Source organism: Macaca mulatta, chromosome 3, assembly GCF_049350105.2.
Source record: "Macaca mulatta isolate MMU2019108-1 chromosome 3, T2T-MMU8v2.0, whole genome shotgun sequence".
NCBI lineage: Eukaryota > Metazoa > Chordata > Mammalia > Primates > Cercopithecidae > Macaca > Macaca mulatta.
Genome location: NC_133408.1, coordinates 5,520,439 through 5,543,785, shown reverse-complemented (window position 1 = coordinate 5,543,785; position 23,347 = coordinate 5,520,439). Strand labels below are relative to the sequence as shown.

At 52.6% G+C, this 23,347-nt stretch overlaps 1 protein-coding gene and 1 long non-coding RNA gene across 4 annotated transcripts in view; one reads left to right on the top strand and one right to left on the bottom strand.

The window, feature by feature from the left end:
- C2CD2 (C2 calcium dependent domain containing 2) overlaps positions 1-5,011 on the bottom strand; it is a 70,269-nt gene extending 65,258 nt beyond the window's left edge. The window contains exon 1 of one of the 3 annotated variants that reach the window (XM_015132833.3): positions 4,321-5,011. In XM_015132833.3, coding sequence (XP_014988319.1) covers positions 4,321-4,599 — 279 coding nt within the window. In that variant the 5' untranslated portion in view covers positions 4,600-5,011. 3 annotated transcript variants of the gene reach the window in all.
- Positions 5,012-8,316: 3,305 nt separating this feature from the next.
- LOC144339640 (uncharacterized) lies at positions 8,317-22,129 on the top strand. The gene is made up of 6 exons (XR_013414894.1): positions 8,317-8,476; positions 13,064-13,157; positions 14,606-14,698; positions 15,125-15,323; positions 17,817-18,637; positions 18,766-22,129. It is a non-coding gene; the product is annotated as an uncharacterized LOC144339640 (long non-coding RNA).
- Positions 22,130-23,347: the final 1,218 nt, after the last annotated feature.

Genomic DNA, 23,347 nt, shown 5'->3' with positions numbered 1-23,347 from the left:
GTGCTGCCCACACGTGGTCCAGACAGCATCAGCCTTGGGGGGAGTGCTATGCAGCCCACAGGCAGCGGCCATCGGCAGCAAGCACGCTGGATCCCAGAGTCAAGGAGACTGTGGGACAGCAGTCCCAGAGACTCCCAAGCGGGTGTTGAGGGTATAACTGATGATCATGAACCACTTTGTAAATACTGATGTAATCACAGGGGAGCAAAAAGAAAATCTCAACTGGTGCTTTTGGATACCATAATATTAGTTCTCAGTCTAAGGAGCCTGACCTGAGACTGGGCCAGTTCTGGCATCTTCTGTTCTCTATGACCAAAGAGTGATCACATCAATGGGAATGAGGTGTCTGCAACACCACACCAAATGGAGAGGCAAGAGTCAAAGCTCAAACAACTGCTTTTAGGTGGTGCTGGGTGAAAGGGGAACTCTATTTACCCTGTTGGTGGGAGTGTAAATTAGTTCAACCATTTTGGAAGACAGTATGGCGATTCCTCAAGGATCTAGAACTAGAAATACCATTTGACTCAGCAATCCCATTACTGGGTATATACCCAAAGGACTATAAATCATGCTACTATAAAGACACATGCACATGGATGTTTACTGCAGCATTATTCACAATAGCAAAGACTTGGAACCAACCCAAATACCTATCAACGATAGACTGGATTAAGAAAATGTGGCACATATATACCATGGAATACTATGCAGCCATAAAAAAGGATGAGTTCATGTCCTTTGCAGGGACATGGATGTAGCTGGAAACCAGCATTCTCAGCAAACTATCGCAAGGACAGAAAACCAAACACCGCATGTTCTCACTCATAGGTGGGAGTTGAACAACGAGAACACATGGACACAGGGTGGGGAACATCACACACCAGGGCCTGTCGGGGGGTGGGGGACTGGGGGAGGAACAGCATTCGGACAAATACCTAATGTAAATGATGAGTTGATGAGTGAAGCAAACCAACATGGCACATGTATACCTATGTAACAAACCTGCACCTTGCGCACATGTACCCTAGAACTTAAAGTATAACAATAAAAAAAAAAAAGGAAAAAAAAAGAAAGAGTAACTCTGATGGAGGGCAGGTGTGTTCTAGCAGCTTCTCACCAGTGATTCTCAACCATGGGACACCCTCACAGTGTGCTCCCCAAGCCTACTGAGGCAGATGTGGGGGGCAGGCATGTGTGTCGCTAAGCTCTCTGGGCGGGACTCCTGCGATCTCTGCATACCTGGCGTCCACCTGGCCAGCTGGCAGATCAGCAATGGTTTCCTCTGAGGTCAGTGCAAATCACTGTCACATAAAATTTAGAGCCCTTTCTGGAGTGAGGGTGGGAATCCGAGGTCCCCTGCGATATGGGGAGTCTGCGCTGCTGCAGTGGTCATCAGAGAGCACGAGGACTCCTAGGGTGCTGCCCAGTCCTTGGATCCTGGGAGGTGCAAGCCCCACTGTTTAGGATAACACATTAACAATTCTATTCTCTGAGCCGTTCTCGCTGGCTCTCATTTAATGGAAACATTTAGGTCTCCAAGTTGAAACTGCTTCCCACAAGGGAACAGGCTGCAGCCACTGATGGGCAGACCTCAGCAAATTCCTCCAGCTCAGGGGCCTCAGTCTCCTCTTCTGGAGAAGGAAGGGGCTTGGCTAGAAGAGTTTAGGGTTTCTTTCCATCTTAAAATACAAAGGTGGGGTAAAACTTGGAATGGGAGGAGTTATTGTCTCCATTGTATAAAAAACTCGACTTTTCAGACAGAATGCTGGATGTGATTAAGTTATTACCAGGTCTTCTCAATCCCTAAGTGACAGGCCAAGAACTGGTCTCCTCCCTGGGTAGGACAGAGTGACATCAGGACAAGGCAGAGGCAGGAGGGGGAGCACTAAGCTGTGGCTTTCCGGGCGAGAGCGAGAGCGGGCTCGGAGTGTCAGCCCTAATCCGGGATTAGTGGGAATTGAGGTGGGGGAGGGCAGCGAGAAACTCCTGCCAGAGTCAGGGCAGCCACGAATGGACACAGCAGCCCCTGCTCTCCCACACGGTCATCACTGTCACAACAGCGATGGCCCAGGATGCTCGGATGTATGTGACAATCACCGGACTCAGGGCGGCCAGGAATGCAAACACCACCACCTGCTCACCCACAATGCCATCACTGACACAGCAGCGATGGCTCAGGATGCGGGGAGGGTGTGCGACCATCACTCATAGGGAGCCCAGTCACCCAGATCCTATCTGCCAGCAACACGTTCCATTCGAATGGAAATGAAATGACATTCCCAGGCATCAGGACTGTGTTCCCCCACCCCAGTCCCCAGGAAAGTAAGCAATACCAAAGACTGTCATCACAGAACTAATGGACTATGTCCATGCAAATATGGCAGAGATGGTCCTGGGTTGCTTTGAGCATGAATCCAGGACACTGTTGCCTCTTCCGGGCAGGAAGTCAGGAGAGACAGGGGTATGAGACTGCAGTGTGTGGCCAACAGCAGACAGAGAACAGAGAAGGTGCAGACAAGCTGAGACCCTCTCTCTCCCTGAATGCAAACCCTCCCTGATCCCACACAAAGACTCAGGTAAAAAGTTTTTATCCAAAACTTTCAAATATTTCCTTCCGTGTTCTCAGATTGACTTGACCAGCCCAAGACAGATGTCAGGGCAGGGACGTCCTCTTCTCTGCCTCTCGACACTTCAGGCAGATGGGAATATGGAAGGATCATATCCAAGGGGATCATATTTTCTGAAGCCAATCCATACATGTCAGGAAACAAACCATCCCAAATATACAGAAGGTAAGGTCACTGCCTCTGGGCCTGAAACTCCAGAGTTAGAAGCGGAACTCACAGGTCATTCACCCAACACTCGCCTGCCTCCTACAAAGGGCACGGATGAGACTGGTGCCCAATCGCGCCACCAGCCTGGAGGGGACTCAGCCTCAGAAGCCTTGATACCAGGTCAATCAGGGGTCAGTGATGGAAGCTTCCTGGGGAAATACCTGCATTTGCTCCTGGATGTGAGGCCAACAGGAGTGGAGGGCTCCCACAAGAGACCGCTGGTTTCCCTGAGAAACTCTTCAGCTCTGGACAGCTGAGGCACAGATTCTGGGCACCAGGACAAAAGTCAGTCGACTGACCCTGAAGCCTTTTTTCCTCCAAAAAGTACAGTCATTTATGTTCTTTTTCAAGAGTTCAGAACGAGGTCTCTTGATTTGCTGGATGTCTGCTGATAGTCAAAGCTTTTTTGTTTTTTAATTCCATGGCCATGTCTTCCAAGGCCATGGCACAAGGACCAGGCACAGGGCCTGCCATGGAATATTTTGAAGGTTGATGGGGCCAGACGTTCAAAATTAGCAATTCTGCTATTTCCACAGCGAATGACCACTGAGCTTTATATGTAGGTGCAGGAAACTGTGGCCTGGAAGGGCGGAGCAGTGGCCAAGACTAGGGGTGCCTCCCCAAACTCACCCAGGCTCCAACTCCTCCTGTGAAACGCCTAAGAACAGTACATACCAGGAACTTGTCATTAAACTAAGATGTCTTAAAAGCAAAAATAAGTCAAGGAACAATCAGCGACTACAGAAACGCCCACAGGACTGTGAGGCAGCAGAGGTAAGACACAAGGCCCTTAGCTTGCAGGCCAGGGCAGCTGGGCTCACATGCCAGCTCTGCCGCCCACGAGCTGTGTGGCACTGGGCAGGCTGCCTGCCGTCTCTGGGCCTCGGTTTCCTCATCTGTAAAACAGTGATAACACCTATGTCCGGGGAGTTGTGAGGATTCAGAGATGGCAGACGCACCGAAAGCCTCGGTAGGATGTCTGCCTAGCGGCTGGCCCTCAGCAAACGGTCGCTGTTTTTATATGCCAAGGAATGCAAGTCTTTGGAGATAAATTCTTGGTGAAATTTCCAGCTCTATGAGAGGTGGAAGCACATTGGGGTCACAGCTATTCGTGTATCATGTGCAAGCTCAGTGAGTGTCCGATCGGGCACGGGAATTCGCGTCGGGACTCCAGGCAGGGGAGGTACTGACTGGCGCGGATGAGCGCTACTGACAGTCCCTCCAACCGCCAGCCTGTCCCTCGCGGAGCCCAGGGCCTGGAGCACCTGCCGTTTGGAGAATAAAATCAATCACTTTGTCTTGTCTCCCAGTCAAGGGTCCTCGCTCCCCCGTCTCTCTCCTAACTCTGGAGGATGCTCTGCGCTGGCGAGAGGACTCAACACTTCGCCTGGGTCAGGGGCTGTGGCGACGCCTCCAGGAAAGAGCTTGGCCCGGACAGACCGCCCCGGCATCGGCCGCCCCCCGGCCCGCAGTCCCGGAAACTCACCCCTTTCCTCTCGGCCTCCTCGTTCAGGGCGGTCACCCAGGCCGCCTGCCACTGGCTCCTCCAGCTGCCCAGCGTCAGGATCCAGGAGAGCAGCGCGTCGGACCCCGGGCGCTGCCCCTCTCCATGCTCCACTGCCCGCCGCTGGGGCTGGGGTCGCGCCCTGGCCAGCGCCCACTGCGCCAGGTACAGGCCTACCGTGGCCAGCGCCGCGACGAAGAGCGACACAAGCGCGAGCCACTGCGCCTCCCCAAGCCACGAGCCTAGCCGGGCCATGGCCATGGCGCATCCCCGGCCCGCCTCGCCCCAACTTCCCCGGCAGCCCCGGGCCGGAGCGGCGGACTCAGGACACGCGCTGGCGGCGGCCGCGGCGCGCGGGGGGCGTGGAAGGGGCGCGGCGGGGTCGGAGCCCGGCGAGGAGCGCGGCCCGGGGCCTGCGGGCGGGGCGAGCGGGGAGGAAATATGCGGCGGCCGCAGCCGGGGCTGGGCGAAAGCCCCGCACACCTGCGGAACAGGGGCGCGAGCGGACCCCGCGGCCGGCGCTCCCGACTCGGCGTCAGGGAAGTTCCTGGGCCGCGGCCGGGCGCGCTTCCTCCTGCGCGCGCCGCCCCGGGCGTCCCGCCCGCGGCCCAGCAGCGGCCGGAGGAGGCTCGGACCGCGGGGCGGGGCGGGGCGGGGGCGGTGCCCGAGGGAGGGGGCGCGGCTGGGCCTGCGGGGGCCGCCGTTCTCCAGGCTGCTACCAACGCGGCCCGCCCCCGCCCCTTTAAAGGGCCCGCCGCCCGGGCCCCGCCACGTGCGCGCGCCGCCAGCCCCTCCGGCGCCTGTCCGCGGGCCGCGAGGTGACCGGGGCCTCCGGATTCATCAACCCGACCCTGGCGGCTGCTGTGCGGCTGCCTGGCTTGGCTCGTGTGCGCGCTTGCACAAGTGCGTGTGTGTGCGCACGTGTGAGTGTGCGTGTGCACAGCGCGCAGTCAGGGTGATCTCGAGGACTGCCATTTGCTCGCCAGCAAGACAGGCTCCAGGCTCCCTCCTCGGAAAGTCCCTGGAAATCTGTGACAGCCCCTGGAGCCGTGGGCTGGGCCTGCCTTAGGGGGTGTGCTGTTCAGAGGCAAGGAGGGACTCAGTACCGGGCCCAGGCCCTGCCCTCTGTGTGGCTGTGTTATTCATTCAGTGTGTATGGGGCCGGGGGTGCATGTGGTGTGACGTGTGTGGTGCATGTGGTGTGATGTGTGTGGTACCTGTGGTGTGATGTGTTGTGAGTGTGGTGTGTGTGGTGCACAGGGTGGTGTGAGTGTGTATGTGTGGTGCATGGGTGTGGTGTGTGTGTATGTGTGATGTGTAAGCATGGTGCATGTGTTTGTGTGTGTGGTGTGTCAGTGTGGTGCATGGATGTGTGTGTATATGTGATGTGTAAGTGCACTGCGTGTGTGTGGTGCATGTGGTGTGTGTGGTGCATGTGGTGTGTGTGGCGCATGTGGTATGTGTGGCGCATGTGTGTGTGGTGCATGTAGTGTGTGTGGTGCATGTGTGTGTGGTGTATGTGGTGTGTGGTGCATGTGGTATGTGTGGTGCATGTAGTGTGTGTGGTGCGGTGCATGTGGTATGTGTGGTGCATGTGGTGTGTGTGGTGCATGTGGTATGTGTGGTGCATGTAGTGTGTGTGGTGCATGTGATATGTGTGGTGCATGTGGTGTGTGTGGTGCATGTGATATGTGTAGTGCATGTAGTGTGTGTGGTGCATGTGATATGTGTGGTGCATGTGGTGTGTGTGGTGCATGTGTGTGTGGTGCATGTGGTGTGTGTGGTGCATGTGGTATGTGTGGTGCATGTGGTGTGTGGTGCATGTGGTGTGTGCGGTGCATGTGGTGTGTGCGGTGCATGTGGTGTGTGTGGTGCATGTGGTATGTGTGGTGCATGTGATATGTGTGGTGCATGTGGTGTGTGTGGTGCATGTGATATGTGTGGTGCATGTGGTGTGTGTGGTGCATGTGGTGTGTGCGGTGCATGTGGTGTGTGTGGGGTGCACAGAGTGGTGCGAGTGTGAATGGGTGGTGCATGGGTGTGTGTGTATGTGTGAAGTGTAAGTGCAGTGCATGTGGTGTGTGTGTGTGTGTGTGTGTGGTGTGGTGTGTGGGACGTGTCCCTGTGCCCTCCTCTTGCAGAGTGGATGCGGTCCTTAGGGAGTGCCATAGAAACATACTAGCCTGAGATTCTCCAGGGCCTAACACAGGCCTAAACCGTGAGAAAGTGATTCACCTGTTATTTTCTGCACCTGTGTTAAGGGAACTTGACCTTGAAAGGAATTAGATAGACTGAGCATTTGATCTTCTCTACCCTAGCCAGGAGTCTGCTGCGGGGCCGATAGTTGGTACATCAGAGGGGATTCTGGCCCCGAATCCGTGGGTCTGGATTTTCTTCAGGAAAGAGGAAGGAATCGCACAGCAGCTGGACAGGGAGCCTTTGTGGGGAACAGGATAGGAAGCTGGCAGGGAGGTAAAATTAGACGGGGATTGCCCAGGTGAGCTGGGGATGGGCCCTTGCGAGCCAGGTCTGTTATCAGAAAGTGGAAATAAGAATGAGACTATCTATCCTGGCTAACATGGTGAAACCTTGTCTCTACTAAAAACACACACAAAACAGCCTGGTGTGGTGGCGGGTGCCTGTAGTCCCAGCTACTCGGGAGGCTGAGGCAGGAGAATGGCTTGAACCCGGGAGGCGGAGCTTGCCGTGAGCCGAGATCGCGCCACTGCACTCCAGTCTGGGCGACAGAGAGACACGCTGTCTCAAAAAAAAAAAAAAAAAAAAAAAGAATGAGACTATCAACTTCCTGCAAGTGACCCATCTGTTACACACAGGCACTCCAGTCTGTAAGGGTGGGGGGAACTGCTCTTCTTTTCTTCTATTCTGTGTTACTTTAGGCAGAAACAAAAGAAATCCCTTCTTATTTGGCAGAAAAGTCTAATTATTTCCTGACCTGTAGCTAGACCTAGGCAGTCGGATAATTAGAGTCCTGCTGGTCCCCTTGCCAGAATAACCGGGGTGACGAAACCGAGGGCCCGGTGTCCCCCGTGCCATGTGTGCACACAGGCTGCCTGCAGCCATGTGGGCAGTGACAAGAGCCTGTCCTGTGTGACCGGTGGAACCCGTCTCATTCCTTCAGGTCTCAGGTGTGCTGGCCCATCCCACTTGGCTTAGAGACTTCTAACAAACTGTAAACTAACCACCACCCCGACTTTGGAATTTGTCACACCTCCATAAGTATTTTCTTTTTCTTGTCTTGTCTTTTCTTTTTTCTTTTCTTTCTTTCTTCTTCTTTCTTTCTGAGGCAGAGTCTCACTGTCACCTAGGCTGGAGTGCAGTGGCGCAATCTCGGCCCACTGCAAACTCCGCCTTCCAGGTTCAAGTGACTCTCTTGCCTCAGCCTCCCAAGTAACTGGGATTACAAGAGTGTGCCACCACGCCCGGCTAATTTCCTTTTTGTTTTGTTTGATTTGGTTTGGTTTGGTTTGGTTTTGAGACAGAGTCTCGCTCCATCACCCAGGCCGGAGTGCAGTGGCACGATCTCAGCTCACTGCAGCCTCTACCTCCTGGGTTCAAGCAATTCTCCTGCCTCAGCCTCCCAAGTAGCTGGGACTACAGGCGCCTGCCACCATGCCAGCTAATTTTTGTATTTTTAGTAAAGACAGGGTTTCACCATGTTGGCTAGGCTGGTCTTGAACTCCTGACCTCAGGTGATCTGCCCACCTCAGCCTCCCAAAGTGCTGGGATTACAGGTGTGAGCCACTGTGCCCAGCCCCCTTAAGTGTTTTCAAAGAGAATGTCAACATATAGATATTGGATTACTTATGTGTAGAAGCAAATTGAGGGAAAATAAGGAATGATGCAGGCTTGCAGGACAATGCAGTTGGCTAAAACACGAAATTGGAACAGAAACATCTTATAAATCTATGAAAAAGAGCAGGCTCCCTTTACGTAAGCTCCCAGCCCCACACATCCACCAGCTCCCAGTCCCCTTCTCCCACTGCAGAAGACACTGGAGGGCTGGGTTCTCCGAGAGCACAGTATTCTTCACCCCCGCAGTGACATTTCCTGCTCCCGGCACCGCTCTCTCCACCCCATCTCCCTTCGACCCGAGGAGTGAGACAGCAGCTCTGCCCAGGTAAGGCTTCTGTCCCCACCAAAACCTTCAAATGGGTGTCTGTCACTCTGCAGTGGTTGTTTGCTATTTTTAGCTGCTCATAAAGGAAATCACTGTGGCTGTGGCTCCTCCTGCATGCTCCCCTTGAGCTCCCAGCTCCCAGCTGTTTAGGTCAAGCTAAGCCCGCTTTCCAACAACCTGCTGGGTCCACCAGAAACCTTGGACCAGGACTTGCTTTGCTAGCAGGGCAGGCCTCTGGGCAGGAAGGAGGAAGCCAGGTTTCTAAATTATTCTTCCTAATGCTTTAGTAGCTGGGTTTGAGGCCAGAGTCAAGATCCACGGCTCTATTTTTCATTTTAAAACATTTATAAAATGCTCGAGGTAGAGATGAGAATTGTTTGTTGGGTGATCTCTGCTGAGTCACCCAGTCTTGGGTGCAGTGCCTTATCCCTGCGTCAAAGCTGGGAGTCTTTGGACACCTTCCTCTACCAAGCCCAGGAGGTTCTGGGATGATGTGAGACTTTTAGAAATTAATAGATATGTCTAGTGTCATGAATCTCATGTCTATAAGCAGTTATACTTTGTTATACTTTTGGGTTTTAAAAAATACGTTTAGAAAAATATGGGACTTTTGTTAAGTTGTCCATGTAATTCTTAAATTTCTAGAAGCGGGGAAAAGAAGAGGGTCCAAAACATTTATAGTTTGTCTCTGAGTGAAGAGTTTTCCCTTCACCCTGAAGCGGTTCATATTATTAGTATTGCTTCAATGATCAAGTTGGGCCTCAATATTCTGAGAGGTCAGCACCTTGGGGGGCCCGGGGGGCTGTGATGGTCACTTCACAGGCCCTACGAAGGACCTCTAGCAAGTGGAAATACACAGCTTCCCCCCAGCAGCCCTTAGGGGCAGACATTTCGAGAATTCCCTCTGAGCAAAATGCTTTTAAGACTTGGCTCAGTGCTCTCGGCAGCTGCTGTGGGAAGCGAGATTTCTGGAGACCAGAGAGGCTGTGGAGACATTTGACCCAATCTCCTTGGCTCCATCTCACTGGCTTAGTCATTTCCACCACCTGGAGGCTGGAATGTGCTTCCAGCCTGTTTCCTGTCCTGCTCACACGGTCAATACCGGAGCCAGCAGACCCAACCAAAGGTCACCGGTGGCCAGAGCCTGGCCCTGCGCCAGACAGGGCTTTCCCCTCCAGGAAAAGCCGTGAGTTCTTCTTGTAATCATTCACATGACTTACGGAGACACCGTTCATGATGCCTTCCCCAGGAGGAAAGTAGCAATGCTGAGTAACTGCACTAACTCTCCAGGTGAGCCTCAGATGGCCGCGTGATAGTCTCCGAGAGTGAAGACCAGACCACATGCCTGCCGTCCCTCCCAGGAGAGACTGATGGAAATGGTAGTGCCATCGGCTGAGCCCCTGCCTCCCTCTGGCTCCCTCCCGGGTCCCCACAGATGCACCAGGCACTCTTACGCACCTGGCGGGTGTTCAGAAAGTCACAGCTGTGTGTACTGAGCATCTCCTGCCATCAGACACCACCTGGGTACTCGACTTCATGGACTCACTACATTTTCACAGCAACATGTGAAGGAGGGCATCGCCCCATTTTAGAAATAAGGAAACTGACTTCAGAGAAGCTAAGTAACTTGTCCAAGGCCACCGAGCAAGAAAGTGGCTGAGCCAGGGTTTGACCCAAGGGGCCGTGTTCTCTCCATCTCCTTTCATAAAGGTCAAGGCAAACAAATTCTCCAAAAACAGAGAAAAATGTTAAAAGCTGGAAATAGAGGCCCCATTGCTCACGTTCATGTGCAAAGATCCGCCTAAAGAATTGTCTTTTGTGTTCTGAAGTCCGGGAGACATGGCTGCTCAAACCCAGAGGGGAACTTCACTCATGGAGCTTCTGTGAATTCAGTCCCATGTCCTTTCTGGGAAAGACGTGAGATGAATCCAGCCCTAGCATTTGCCATGATCAGTGTCTCTGCACAGGTGCCAACCTAGAAGAGCCTCCCAGGATGTCCACCACCCACCCTAAGAGTGAATAGCAGATACGCTGCTCCTTCAAATCCCACCCTGGTGACAGCCTGTCAGGGAGCCTGAGTCACGCCATGATGCTGGGAGGCGGCCGGGCAGCGTCTAAGGCAGGGCCTGCCAGCCCACTGCGGGCCAGCCAGTCCTGCCAAGAGTCTGCCCCAGGCAATCCCGATGATGCATCCTGTGAGTCTGTGCCCACGCCGGGCAGACAAAAGAATGTGGCTCAGATGGCTGCCCTGCCTCCGCCAGGTGGCTCGGTTAAGCCTCCCTTGGGAATGCCCAGGAGCAAGGTGACTTGACATTTTTGCCTGTACCCAAGGCTGGGACCAACTTTATGAATGAAAATATTTAACCTCGATTCTTTTTTGTAGAGGCAGAGTCTCACTGTGTTGCCCAGGCTGGTCTTGAACTCCTGGGCTCAAGAGATCCTCCAACCCCCAATTTTTTTTTTTTTTTCTTGAGATGGAGTCTCACTCTGTCATCAGGTTGGAATGCAGTGGTGCAATCTTGGCTCACTGCAATCTCCACCTCCCAGGTTCAAGCGATTCCCCTGCCTCAGCCTCCCGAGTAGCTGCAATTACAGGTGCCCACCACCACGGCCGGTTAATTTTTTGTCTTTTACTAGAAATGGGGTTTCACCATGTTGACCAGGATGGTCTTGATCTCCTGATCTTGTGGTTCACCCACCCCGGCCTCCCAAAGTGCTGGCATTACAGGCATGAGCCACAGTGCCCGGTCTCCGCCCCCAATTTTTAAATATATTTCCAAGGAGGCAGTTAACTGAATTGTGTATTTTCTCCAACTCCAAAGAATGCTGGTCCCACACCTATGCACTGATAACCAAAATCACACTGTTGGAGTAACTGACCTGGAGGAACTGACCTCATGATGTGTTCCTGGCCCGGGCCCCTGTAACCCCAGCACCTTGGAATGAGGCCGAGGCAGGAGGATAGCTTGAGCTCAGGCGTTCAAGACCAGCCTGGATAACAAAGTGAGACTCCTTCTCTATTAAAAAAAAAAATTAAAAATTAGCCAGGCGTGATGGCTTACACCTGCGGTCCCAGCTACATAGAAGGCTGAGGCAGGAGGATCATTTGAGCCCAAGAGGTTGAGGCTGTAGTAAACCACATTTGTACCATTGCACTGCAGCCTGGGCAACAGAGCAAAGACCTTGTCTTGAAAAAAATAAAACAGATGTGTTCATCGTGTAGAAGTTGAGTTTGTAGGGATGTGTCAGGTGGCAGTGGGAGCGCACTGAGGAAGAGAGAGATGACTCCGCTGCAGTGAGATGACCCCTCCCCATGCTGAGACTCTTGATGAATGCCATGCACAGGCTCCAGCGAGGGGTGGCCACAGTGGGGCCTTGCTTGCTGGGGATGGCCCCTAGACTGCAGGATGGGAGCTGCTCCTAGTTTCTCAGAACCTGTGGGTTCTGCTTCTGCAGCTCCAGCCATCTGGCTGTTCCCAGCACTGACTCTGGAATAACACTTGATCTATGGGCAGCTCCTCTAGAAAAGAGCCAGGCCCCGCAGGCCAGAGGGGTCTCCCCTTACCCAGCACAGGAATCAGGAAAGCTGCCCCTGTTCCCTGCAGGGCAAGGCACATTCCTTGTAATTAGTGCTTTGCCTGTCTTCTGGGCTACAGTTTTCCTTTCTGCTATTGTTTTTATTGAGCACAGTGAGTAGAATCAACTAAATATCTGGAGGGATAGTCTCTTTAAGAGTTAAAGGAAATCCCATTAAAGGGCTTTTAAAAACAATCCAGGAGCATACATGTATCTACCCATAACTCAGTACTAATTACAAATAATTATTATCTATTCCAGTGGTTACCCCAAATAGTGCAATAAAGATGAAGGGAATAATTTTGCTGCTCCAGGAAATACTCATGCTTCTGTTTCCCTAGCACATTGTAAGAAATCCTATAACAAGTAAGAGGCAGGAATTATCACCCCCACCATGGGAATGAGAGGTGGAAGCTTAGAGATGCTGAGCGACTCACCGGGGACAACAACGATGTGGTTAGGGTTAGGGTTAGAGGCGGAGCTAGACCTGGACTCCAGGTGTTTGCTGCGTGATCTCCCGTGCCGCACCAAGCAGCAAGTCTATACGACACCCCCGTGGAATGAGAGAAGAGCAGCTTATCAACACAGATTTATTGCAATGTGTCATCTCCCCGGATTTTGATGGGTCATCATCTCCTCTAGCTACTCAGAGCAGGGAGCTGGGACTGTACTAGAGTACGCGAAGTCATTGTGTGTATTCTCTTGGTGTGTCATTTCCCCGTGGAGTCACCTTCCAGAAGCTCTGCCAGCTCCCGCTCACAGGGCCCGGGGGAGGGATGGGCCCTGCAGAGTGGGCGGTCACCACACTCGGGGCATCCATACTGCCTGCCAGTCCAGCCCCTTCCCCAGCTTGTTCTCCCGTCCAGTCGGCTAAAGGGGCAACAAAGAGGAAGCCAGGGACCCTCAGGAAGGAAGCAGCCCCAGCTCCTCCTCCGGGCTCTCCTTTTGTTAGTATTATGGCAAAAACCGCAATTACATTTGCACCAACCTAATAGAAGCCCCTGGTGACAGGGAAAGGGGCACCAGTGGGGCCCAGTGGGAGAGAAAACAGCCTCGCAAGCCATTCTCTTTCAGTCTGTGAAGCGCATCGCGGCCTTCCTCACAGGTGGGTGAGTGCGGCTGTCCCCATGATCCTCACAACTGTTGTTTGAACCAGTACCTCTGTGTCCAGCAAGGGGGTGGGGACTGTCCTCCCCCCATCTCAGGGCACTGCATGGAATCACAAAAGCAGTCTTCCAAATGCATGGCTAGGCTTGATTTTAAAAGGAGTCTCAAGTCTCTCCCCAAACAAAAACAGGAAAAGGGTGGCCAGGTTAAGCCCGCTGGGTTCCTGGTGTTCTGAAGCAGGGCAGGCTTGGTGGCCTTCTGTCACTGAGGAGCAGGGGGTCTGTAGAAAGGAAAATCGTGAAAAAAGAAAACTGTAGGCCAGAACACAGGCTGTTGCTGAGCTGCTGGACGCGAGCCCCACACATTGAACAGAGCCCTTCAAAAGAGAACTGGAGAAAGAATATTCCAGGACTAAAAGGTGAAGTCAGGGAAGCTGCACGACCTCAGAAATCCATGCAGACATTCCTTAAAAAAGAAGGTGTCTTCGCTCAGCCACTAGAACAAAATACCATCCTGGGTGGTTTGTAAACGACATTTATTTCTCCCCATCCTGGAGGCTGGAAGCCTGAGATCAGGGGGCCAGAAGGGTCAGGTTCTGGTGAGGGGTTGCTGACTGCCGCCTTCTCGTTGTTTCTTCACACGGTGGGAAGAAAGGGAGGGCGCTCTCTGGGGTCTCTTTTGCAAGGGCACTAATCCCATTCACGGGGGTTCAACCTTGTGACCTCAGTGTCACCTCCCAAAGGCTCCATCTCCTAATACCATCACGGTGGAGGTAAGAACTTCAACATGTGAATTTTGGGGGAACACGAAAGGTCAACATGTGAATTTTGGGGGAACACGAAGGGTCCTTCCTCTGCAGGGGATGTCAGGGTGGGAATGCTCAGGGCACCTGGCAGAGGACCCTCTGTGGGGCGAAATCCTTAGTCGGTGCCCAGAGACCCCTCGGCTAGGCTGCTCCAAGGAGTGCAGATTCCAGGGCAAGTCCACAGAAATAGTGAGAAGCCAGGTTAAAGCACCCAGAATCTCAGCCAATGTGATGGAGCCTGGGCTGTCCAATAAATGATTGACCAAAGACCCTTTAAAGGGAATTCAAAAGATGAAAAAGAAATTAGATACTGGCACATTTTTATTTTAGCCCTCATAAACATGCCGAGGCGGGCGGATCACGAGGCCAGGAGTTCGAGACCAGCCTGGCCAACATGGTGAAACCCCATCTCTACTAAAAACACAAAAATTAGCCAGGTGTGGTGGCACGTGCCTGTAATCCCAGCTACTCAGGAGGCTGAGGCAGGAGAATCACTTGAACCCAGGAGGCAGAGGCTGCAGTGAGCTAAGTTCACCCCACTGCACTCCAGCCTGGGCGACAGAGCGAGACTCCATCTCAAACAAACAAACAAAAAAAGCTATGAGGTGGATGAAACAGATGTTATTATCACTGTCCTGCAGGTGAGGAACCCAAAGTCCTCATCAAGGACACTCCACTTATTATGAAGTCAGCCGGGGCTGAAGCGGTGTGTCCACAGCTTGGACGCCAAACAGGTAACCCCTTTACTAGCTGAGAATACGCCTCTGTGAAGACAAGTGACCGCAAAGCAGCGAAGCCTCAGTCCTGAGGGCATTTTTCTAAGACATCAGTTCCATCAGATGTCTTTGGGAATCATTTCATATTCAGCCAAGTGTTAGAAAGGGCTGGTTGGCATTATTTGCTCCAATAATAAATCCATGCATGCTCATGTTCGTCAACACTGCTCTGCAGTGAGAAGTCAAAGCACCCAAGCCAGGCATCCATGGGGAGGCCCGAGATAACTGAAGGGTTTGTGCATAAGCATTTGTTCAGATGCAATAATCCACTACTCTTGGAGAGAAAATGATCCTTTTAAAAAGATTTTTGTCTTTTTAAAAAATTGATCTAACAAATTACGCAGAATTCAAGGAGCAACTGAAGCAAAGTTCTCTTGTTGATAGAGGTGTGTCCAGTGTGCAAATGTGTCCTTTGGAGACTGGGTCAACATGTGGCCATGGTACTGTGCCTGCTCCAGTCCCTGCACCCTTTGGCCTTGGGACAGCCTCCATCTGTCAACGACAGCACGCAAGGTCCTCCTAGACAGAGAGTATCCAGTACTATGGACACTATGGACACAAACAATGTGTGGGCAGAAAGCAGGTGAGTGGTTACCAGGGGATAGGGGTGGGCCGACAGGAAGTGACTGCTTCCTTTCTCTCTAAATCTCCCCAGGAGGGTTCCCTGGTGAGGACAAAGGTAGGTGATCCAGATAGCCATCTCCTCACCAGAGCTTCTCCTCCCCGCTCAAACGATGGAGAGAAAACATGGAGATGCTTCTTGCCTGCAGGTTTATAAGATTCAAAGCTTCTGGTGAGAAGCAGAGACAAGGGAGTATTCTTCTGTGTTGGGGAGAGCTGGACTGGCCACTGCTGATGCTGTAGATGAGAGTCTCTTGCAGGAGCTGTCCCAGGAGGCCACGGGAGGGGTTGTCCTGGTGCACGCTGACGGTGGCAGAGCTGCTACTCCTGGTGGTCCGTCCCCGGTGTTTAATAAGCCTGTCCTGAGATGAAGGAGAGAAAGGGGGGCAGGCAAAAGAGAGAATGTCCATTATGCCAGGAGGCATCCCTGCCTTCCTCCTGTAGCTCTGGGACCAGCTGCAAGAAGGCGAAGTGTCATACCAGCCTTTTGAGATGGGAGGCTCAGAAGTCCATCAGCAGATGAATGAGCAGACAGAATGCGGTCTCTCCATGTGATGGAACATTATTCAGCCATAGAAAGGAATGAAGCACTGACCCAGGCTACAACATGGTGAACCGTGAAAACACAATGCTGCGTGAAAGAAGCCACGCACAAACGCCACACATTGCATGATCTAAACGCCACACATTGCATGATTCAAATGCCACACACTGCATGATCCAAACGCCACACACTGCATGATCCAAACGCCACACACTGCATGATCCAAACGCCACACACTGCATGATTCAAATGCCACACACTGCATGATTCAAATGGCACACATTGCATGATTCCATTTACATGAAATGCCCAGAATAAGTGAGCGACAGGGGCAGAAAGCAGGTGAGTGGTTACCAGGGGATAGGGGTGGGCCGACAGGGAGTGACTGCTGATGTGCACAGGGTTTCTGTTGGGGGAGATGAAAACATTCTGGAAGACTAGATGGGGTGACAGATGCACAGCATTTTGAGTGTGCTGAATACCATCAAATGATACACTTTAAAATGGTGGTAATGGTACATTTAATATTATGTGTATCTTACCACCGTGTAAAACAGAGCTTGACTGGTTAGTTTAACAAATATTATGGGTGGCTTTTGTTATGGGCCAGGTGTGGTGGTTTGTTCACTTTTTTGTTCACTGATTTGGCAAATACTTGTTGAACAGCTGCTGTGTGTCAGGGGCTGGGCTAGATGCTGGGGGGTTAGTGATGAGCTAAATCAATTATCATGGGACCTGAAGTCAGCAGAGAGAGAGGGACTATTCCACAAGTCACTGTGTGAACTGCATGGGTGGCAGGGCAGCCGTGCAGCTGGGAGTAGTGGCCAAGAGGAGTCTGAGGAAAGCCCTGCGATGCCACTGGAGGGTGGGCAAGGGGCTCAGGCAGGACTGCAATGAGCCTGTGGGTTTTGTTCCTATAGCAAAAGAAAGGAGTGGCTGACTTGGCAGAGAAAAGATGAAATTATATTTGCATTTGACCAAGATGGAGACAGTAGGGGGAGGAGGTGGGTGACCCGGAGGCTCAGCTGGGATGGTGAGCCAGGCCCCTCCACAATGCACTTGGAGGGGGTGGCAGGTGGGAGTGGGCTATAGAGGGTGCCATGTAGGGGTCTCCCTTAGGCAGCATAGCGGGTGTGTGGGGCAGGGCTTGTGAGGAGAGGCCACCCCAGCAAGGATAAAGCAATACCTGCCCACGGGAGTATCTCGTTGGTCTGAGATGCCAGAAGATAGAAACGAAGGAGAGGACCATGGAAGGGGTTGAGAAATTCTAAAGGCAAGAAATAGTCAGGGAAGAGAAAGGGTTCCACAGTGGGGGTGGCAGAGACCGAGTGCTGAGCCAGTGCCAGGCACCCGCCCTGTGGGCACATGTTATAAAGCAGCACCTTGAAATGGAATGGCGAGGCTCCCAAACACAACAGACTCTAGAAACTGATGCCTGGGTGTGAACGTCACAAAACACTGGGAAAGGATGTAATTAGTAAGTCTTGGGATGAATTATCAAATGGGAAAAGACCAGTGAGGTCAACCAGAGGGGCCCACCGGGCAATTGTCTGGGTGAGGAGGGGAGGTTGGGTACCTTCCCTGGCATACGGGTTACCCCATCCTGCCTCCAGGGCTCAGGGCTCTGAGAGGACATGGGTGCAGCATGAAGGGCGTGGGCTTTGCCTCCTCCACTGTAGGTGGGAGCCAGTCCTGCTGCAAAGAGCCGCTATGGGGCTGGAGGTAACACATGTACACAGACACGGTGGCTGGCCCATGGCGGGCGCTCCGTACAGCACAATAATGACTGTTGTTACACAGAGCCAAGAATAGGGAAGAATTCATTTAGCTCTAAGTGCACCCTTCATGCCAAGTGTATTTAACTTCAGATGAATAAGCAGCAAAAACAAACTTTGGGTTTTGTTCCTACAGCAAAAGAAAGGAGTGGCTGACTTGGCAGAGAAGAGATGAGATCATATTTGCACTTGACCAAGATGGCCCCAGGAGATAGTAGGGGGAAGAAGGGGGTGACCCTGGAGGCTGATCTGGGTTGGTGAGCTGGCCCCCTCCATTGTTTAGTGTTTAAAAAACATTAAAAATGAGTCAAAAGGAGAACAGAGGAATCCGCTCCTGGCTGGTGATGCTTCTTTTGGTTAAATACAAGTGAAGAGAGTCTAGAGAGTCATTCATTCATTCGTGCAGCTCATCTGGACTGAGCACCCACTGTGTTGGAGAGACCACGTACAAATACCATTTTAAATGTTTATTCAGCAACGAAGATATTCCTGCCTCTGACTTCTCCATCCGGGTCTCGGAATCACCACCTCTCACACACACACCCAGGAATCATCTCTGTACCAGCCTCCTCTTCTCTAACCTCGATCCCATCTCATCCGACCAATCAGGAACCAAATCCCGCCAGCCCTCTCTCTGTGATTGAACTGCAGCTTCTTTCTTCTTCCCCGCTGGGTCCATCTGCTGGCTCTCCAGCGGGAACCTTCTCCTTCACACCATCCCGCACCCACCTGCCGGCCCAGCTGCTGGGACTTTGGAACAGACCTGGCTGTGGATCCCCCCAGGGGGCTTCCAAGCTGTGTGACCTTGGACGTGTTATCTCCCCTTCCTAATGTTCATCTTCCCCATCTGTAAAACAGGCATGAGGCTACCTAGCTCACTGGGCCATGGAAAGGATGGAAGACCACAGCAGGAGGCATGAAGCTCCTGCATGGTGCCCAACACAGGCGAGAGGGCAGGTAAGGATCCTGGGACCTGCCTCACGCAAGTGTCGCCCACGGCTACTTAGGAATACTTCCTGGCAATGGGGCTCCCCTATGTTCCCTCCACATACACATTTAATCACCTTCCATTCCCCATTCCCCAGACCTGTCCCCTGGATCCTCAGCCAGTGCTCCTTGCCACAGTTTCCCTTCCCCTGGGCTTCATCCTGCTGAAGACACTGCTGACCAGCTGCCTGCAGTGACCTGCGCGCCTGCACCTGCTGCTTCCTGAACTCTCCTTAGTGACCTGCGCGCCTGCACCTGCTGCTTCCTGAACTCTCCTTAGTGACCTGCGCGCCTGCACCTGCTGCTTCCTGAACACTCTCCTTAGGTGCTGTCCAGAGACACCTCCTCTATCCTGTGGAATGTCATGGGGACCTGGATTGCTATTTCACATTTCGTGTGTGTGCCTATCGCCTCGGCTGGACTCAGTTTCTTCAGGACTGGGACCAGGCCTTACGGTCCTTTGAATTCCTCCTCAAAAATCTGCAGGTTTTCTAGAAACATCTCTTGATTTCAATTAGAGGTTTGTAGCTCCAACACCAAAGTTAAGTTGGGTCTAGGGCTGCTCTTTGCAAGACGTACTTACTACTCCAGGTGTGCACAGGCCCTGCAGCAGCCAGGCCCTCCAGTGCTGGGCTGGGGCTGCCCTGCCCCCTCCCCTCTCAGGATCAGTCCTCCCGTGGAGACCGGGTGTCTTTCTGGGGTGCAGAAGCGACCACTCACTCCTTGGCTTTGACCACAGGGAAGCGCTCAAGCCCTTCAGCCTGGAAAACAATGCCAGGCTTCCCTTCTCAGATAATCCCTCTGATCCCTGCACCCCTGACCCTCCACAGGCACATCCAGCCTCCTGCAGGGCCTCCTCAGACCCCAGCCAGCCCAGCGGTTGGCATCACCCCTACCATTTTCTGCCTGCAGATCCCCCTTCTTCCTCGCCTGAAAATCTCTCTCCTGCCTCCAAGAATCAGATCACAGTTACCCCTTAGCAGTGTGAGAAACAAACTCACCTGTCCAAGCCCAAAGAACAGACTCAGAGACCTGGAGAACAGTGAGAGTGAGACTTTTTTTTTTTTTTTTTTAAATTGATACGGAGTCTTGCTCTGTCGCCCAGGCTGGAGTGCAGTGGCGTGATCTCGGCTCACTGCAACCTCTGCCGCCCCAGTTCAAGTGATTCTTATGCCTCAGCCTCCCAAGAAGCTGGGATTATAGGCACGAGTCACCATGCCCAGCTAATTTTTTTTGTTTTTTGTTTTTTGTTTTGAGACGGAGTCTCGCTCTGTCACCCAGGCTGGAGTGCAGTGGCTTGATCTCGGCTCACTGCCAGCTCCGCCTCCCGGGTTCACGCCATCCTCCTGCCTCAGCCTCCCGAGTAGCTGGGACTACAGGCACCCGCCACCACACCCGGCTAATTTTTTTATATTTTTAGTAGAGACGGGGTTTCACCGTGTTAGCCGGGATGGTCTCCATCTTTTGACCTCGTGATCCGCCCGTCTCGGCCTCCCATACAAACAGGTTTCAACATGTTGGCCAGGCTGGTCTCAAACTCCTGACCTCAGGTGATCTGCCCGCCTCAGCCTCCCAAAATTCTGGGATTACAGGCACGAGCCACTGAGCCTGTGCCACTGGGCCTGAGAGTGAGACTCTTAATGATGGTCTTGCAAAATCAAGTGTCTGATGGGCAGGCATACCCAGCATGGTTTTAACAGGCAATTTATCCCCTGGAGTGCAGGGCCCTCCCCTGGTTCTTCATTGCTGCTAGTCACTAACACACCGGGGCTCACAATCTTCCCAGATGTCACTCTTGGTTGTTGGGCAGGGACTTTAGGTGGTTTTTTTGTTTGTTTGTTTGTTTTGTAGGATTGTCCTGCTGCATTTTGTTGCAGGCACAATGCATTGCAATCCTAGTTAGCTCAGGGGCTCTTCAAGTATTTATGACCTAAGTAGCCGGGCAGGCTGATAAGAACAGACAAAGTGAGCTATTTTGAAGGCTAGTAAACTTTCATCTTAGACTAAATTTCTTTGGTTCAGGTGACGGCAACTGAGGGCAGGGGCAGCGGACAAGCAGGCGTTGACGATCCAAGCAGGGGCCTAGTGTATCTTGTTTCTTCTGTAGTTTGCTGACCTAAGCCAATTCAAGGCACTTTGTCTTGAAAACGGACCACCGTAGACATGATCTCCTTCAGCAGGAAGTGTCACGTATGGATTGAGACCCCTGACTCCAGGTCCGACTGTTTGGGGTCAAATTCTGGCTGCTGTGATTTTAGGTACATCATTTCACCTCACTGCCCCTCAGTTTCCTCATCTGTAACGGGGGAATGAGAGCACCCACTTCTTACAGTCTCTGTGAGGACCAGGTAACTAATAAGCATATGTGCAAGCACAGGACCTGGCACAAGGTCACTTCCATCGGCTCCGGGTGTACAGCAGACAGTCACCCTGCGATCAGGTCTGTCTCCTTCCCTCACTGTCTTGTTCCGCTTTGTATCCCAGCATGGGATGGGGAACTGGTCAGATGGCCTAGCCTCAACAGATGGTTGTTAGATAATTGAATGAATGGGTGAATGAACGAGTGAGTGAATGCAAGTCACAAAAGCCAACAAGAAGGTTTTCTTTCTATTTTCATTTTTTTGAGACGGAGTCTCGCTCTGTCGCCCAGGCTGGAGTGCAGTGGCGCGATCTCAGCTCACTGCAAGCTCCGCCTCCCGGGTTCATGCCATTCTCCCGCCTCAGCTTTCTGAGTAGCTGGGACCACAGGCGCCCACCACCATGTCCGGTAATTTTTTTGTATTTTTAGTAGAGACGGGGTTTCACCATGTTAGCCAGGATGGTCTCGATCTCCTGACCTTGTGATCCTCCCTCCTCGGCCTCCCAAAGTGCTGGGACTACAGGCATGAGCCACCATGCCTGGCTAGGTTTTCAAGTGCAATTTTGTTTGGTGTCCCAGAATTTAGTCACCCTGTTGTTGCAAAATATGAACTTCCTCCTGCATCTTACTCAGGGCAGGGGGTTAGTGGGACAAAAGCTGCTTTCAGTCTCCTGGCCAGTGCCTCTGAGTGACAGCCCTTTTGTGAAGGGCAGAAAGGAGAGTGTGCAGTTGTCAGGAATATTCAAGCAGAACCAAAGCTGAGATCACGCATGTAAACATGCATGCATGCCCACAGCTACCCTGGTATTGGCTGGCTCCAGCCTGCGAGCACACCACACACACACACACACACACACACACACAGAGCTGGTTGTCCCTCACTGTTGCTGCCAGTCACTAGCACACCGAGGGGGCCCAGGATCAACATCCTCATGACCATTCCTCGTGGCTTCCACAGAGCAGAGCGGGGACACAACAGCAAATCAGCCCTGGAGAGAGGTTTGCAGAGCAGAATTCCTCCACCCGCTGGAGCTGGCATGTTAGAATGTGTTCCCCAATTCAATATGCTTCTCTTTAAAATAAATACAATCTTGGCTTCAAAATCACGGGTCATGGCACTGCTGTGTCTGGAGGTAGGAAGCCTCTTCATCCGGGCCGTTTCAGGCCATTCATCTTGCTACAGTGTGGATAACACACATCAAAAGCAAAATTCCACATATTACATTTATTTTACATCTATAAAGATGGAAAATGATTAAAATAAAGGTGCCAGCCTATAGTTAGCTGTTTCTAGATATTCTTTTGTCCTTGGCTTAGATGTACCACAGTAGGAATTGTTCTTTCTTCTTGCTCCCATTTCTTTTCTTGGAGTTAGAGGCTGTAGGTCTCCCACTCCTGACACCTGCTTCATGCCTTTTTGCACTGCACAGAGGTGGCAGTAGTGGCCTTGGAGGCTGCAGTCTCTTAGCTCTCATGACTGCTACCACATTTGTGTTCAGTTACTCAGGCCTCTCACTGCACAAGGACACCTGGCAGAAGGAGCAGTGGGGCCAGTGTACCTCCTGGTGGAAGGCTGCGTCTGCCTGGAGGAAGGGGTGTCTTTCTGATGCAGGAGAGGGCCTGTCCGGCTGGTGGCAGCCCTGGCTCCCTCGTCCTCCCAGGAGTACCATGGCACTGCACTCAGGGGCTTGTGAGGTTGCTGTGCTGGATATGAAGTCTGAGACCCCCAGTGATGCACGAGAAACTGGGGCTGGGTGGTCTGTCAGCCGACTTCGGGGAAGCTGTGTTCAGGAGAGAGGGGCTTGGGAAAGCTGTGCTCTATTCCATGCTGGGTAAAAGGAGCAGAGATAACCCGGTCAGGGTCACAGATGGAGGCCATGGAGACAGACAAGGCAGAGGAGATGAGCTGGAGCCGCCTCCAGTTGGAAACGCCCTGCAGAAGCGCCCAGGCCAAAGGAGCCTCTGTTCCCATAAAATCTCCCCCGAGGCCCTGCAAGGAGGAGCAGGAGCCAGTGCTCCCCAATCCCCGCTGGGAGGAAGTGCCTGCCGCTAGCCAGGCAGGGGAGGGGCTTGCTGGCATTTTCCCGCGAGCAAATGCAGCACAGAACGGGGTTCCGTAGGCCCCAGTCAATGAATTCCACCAGGAGTGCGGTGAGACCTCAGGGGCAGAGGCCCATGGAGGACATCTGGCATCCAAGAGATGGACACACGGGGGACAAGGGCATTTCCAGGGCCTGCGATGACATTATGCAGGCAGAGTCCCGATACACTTGCGGGTGGGTGAAGCCTCATGCAGGAAGCGTTCAGCTTCGCACCTCCTG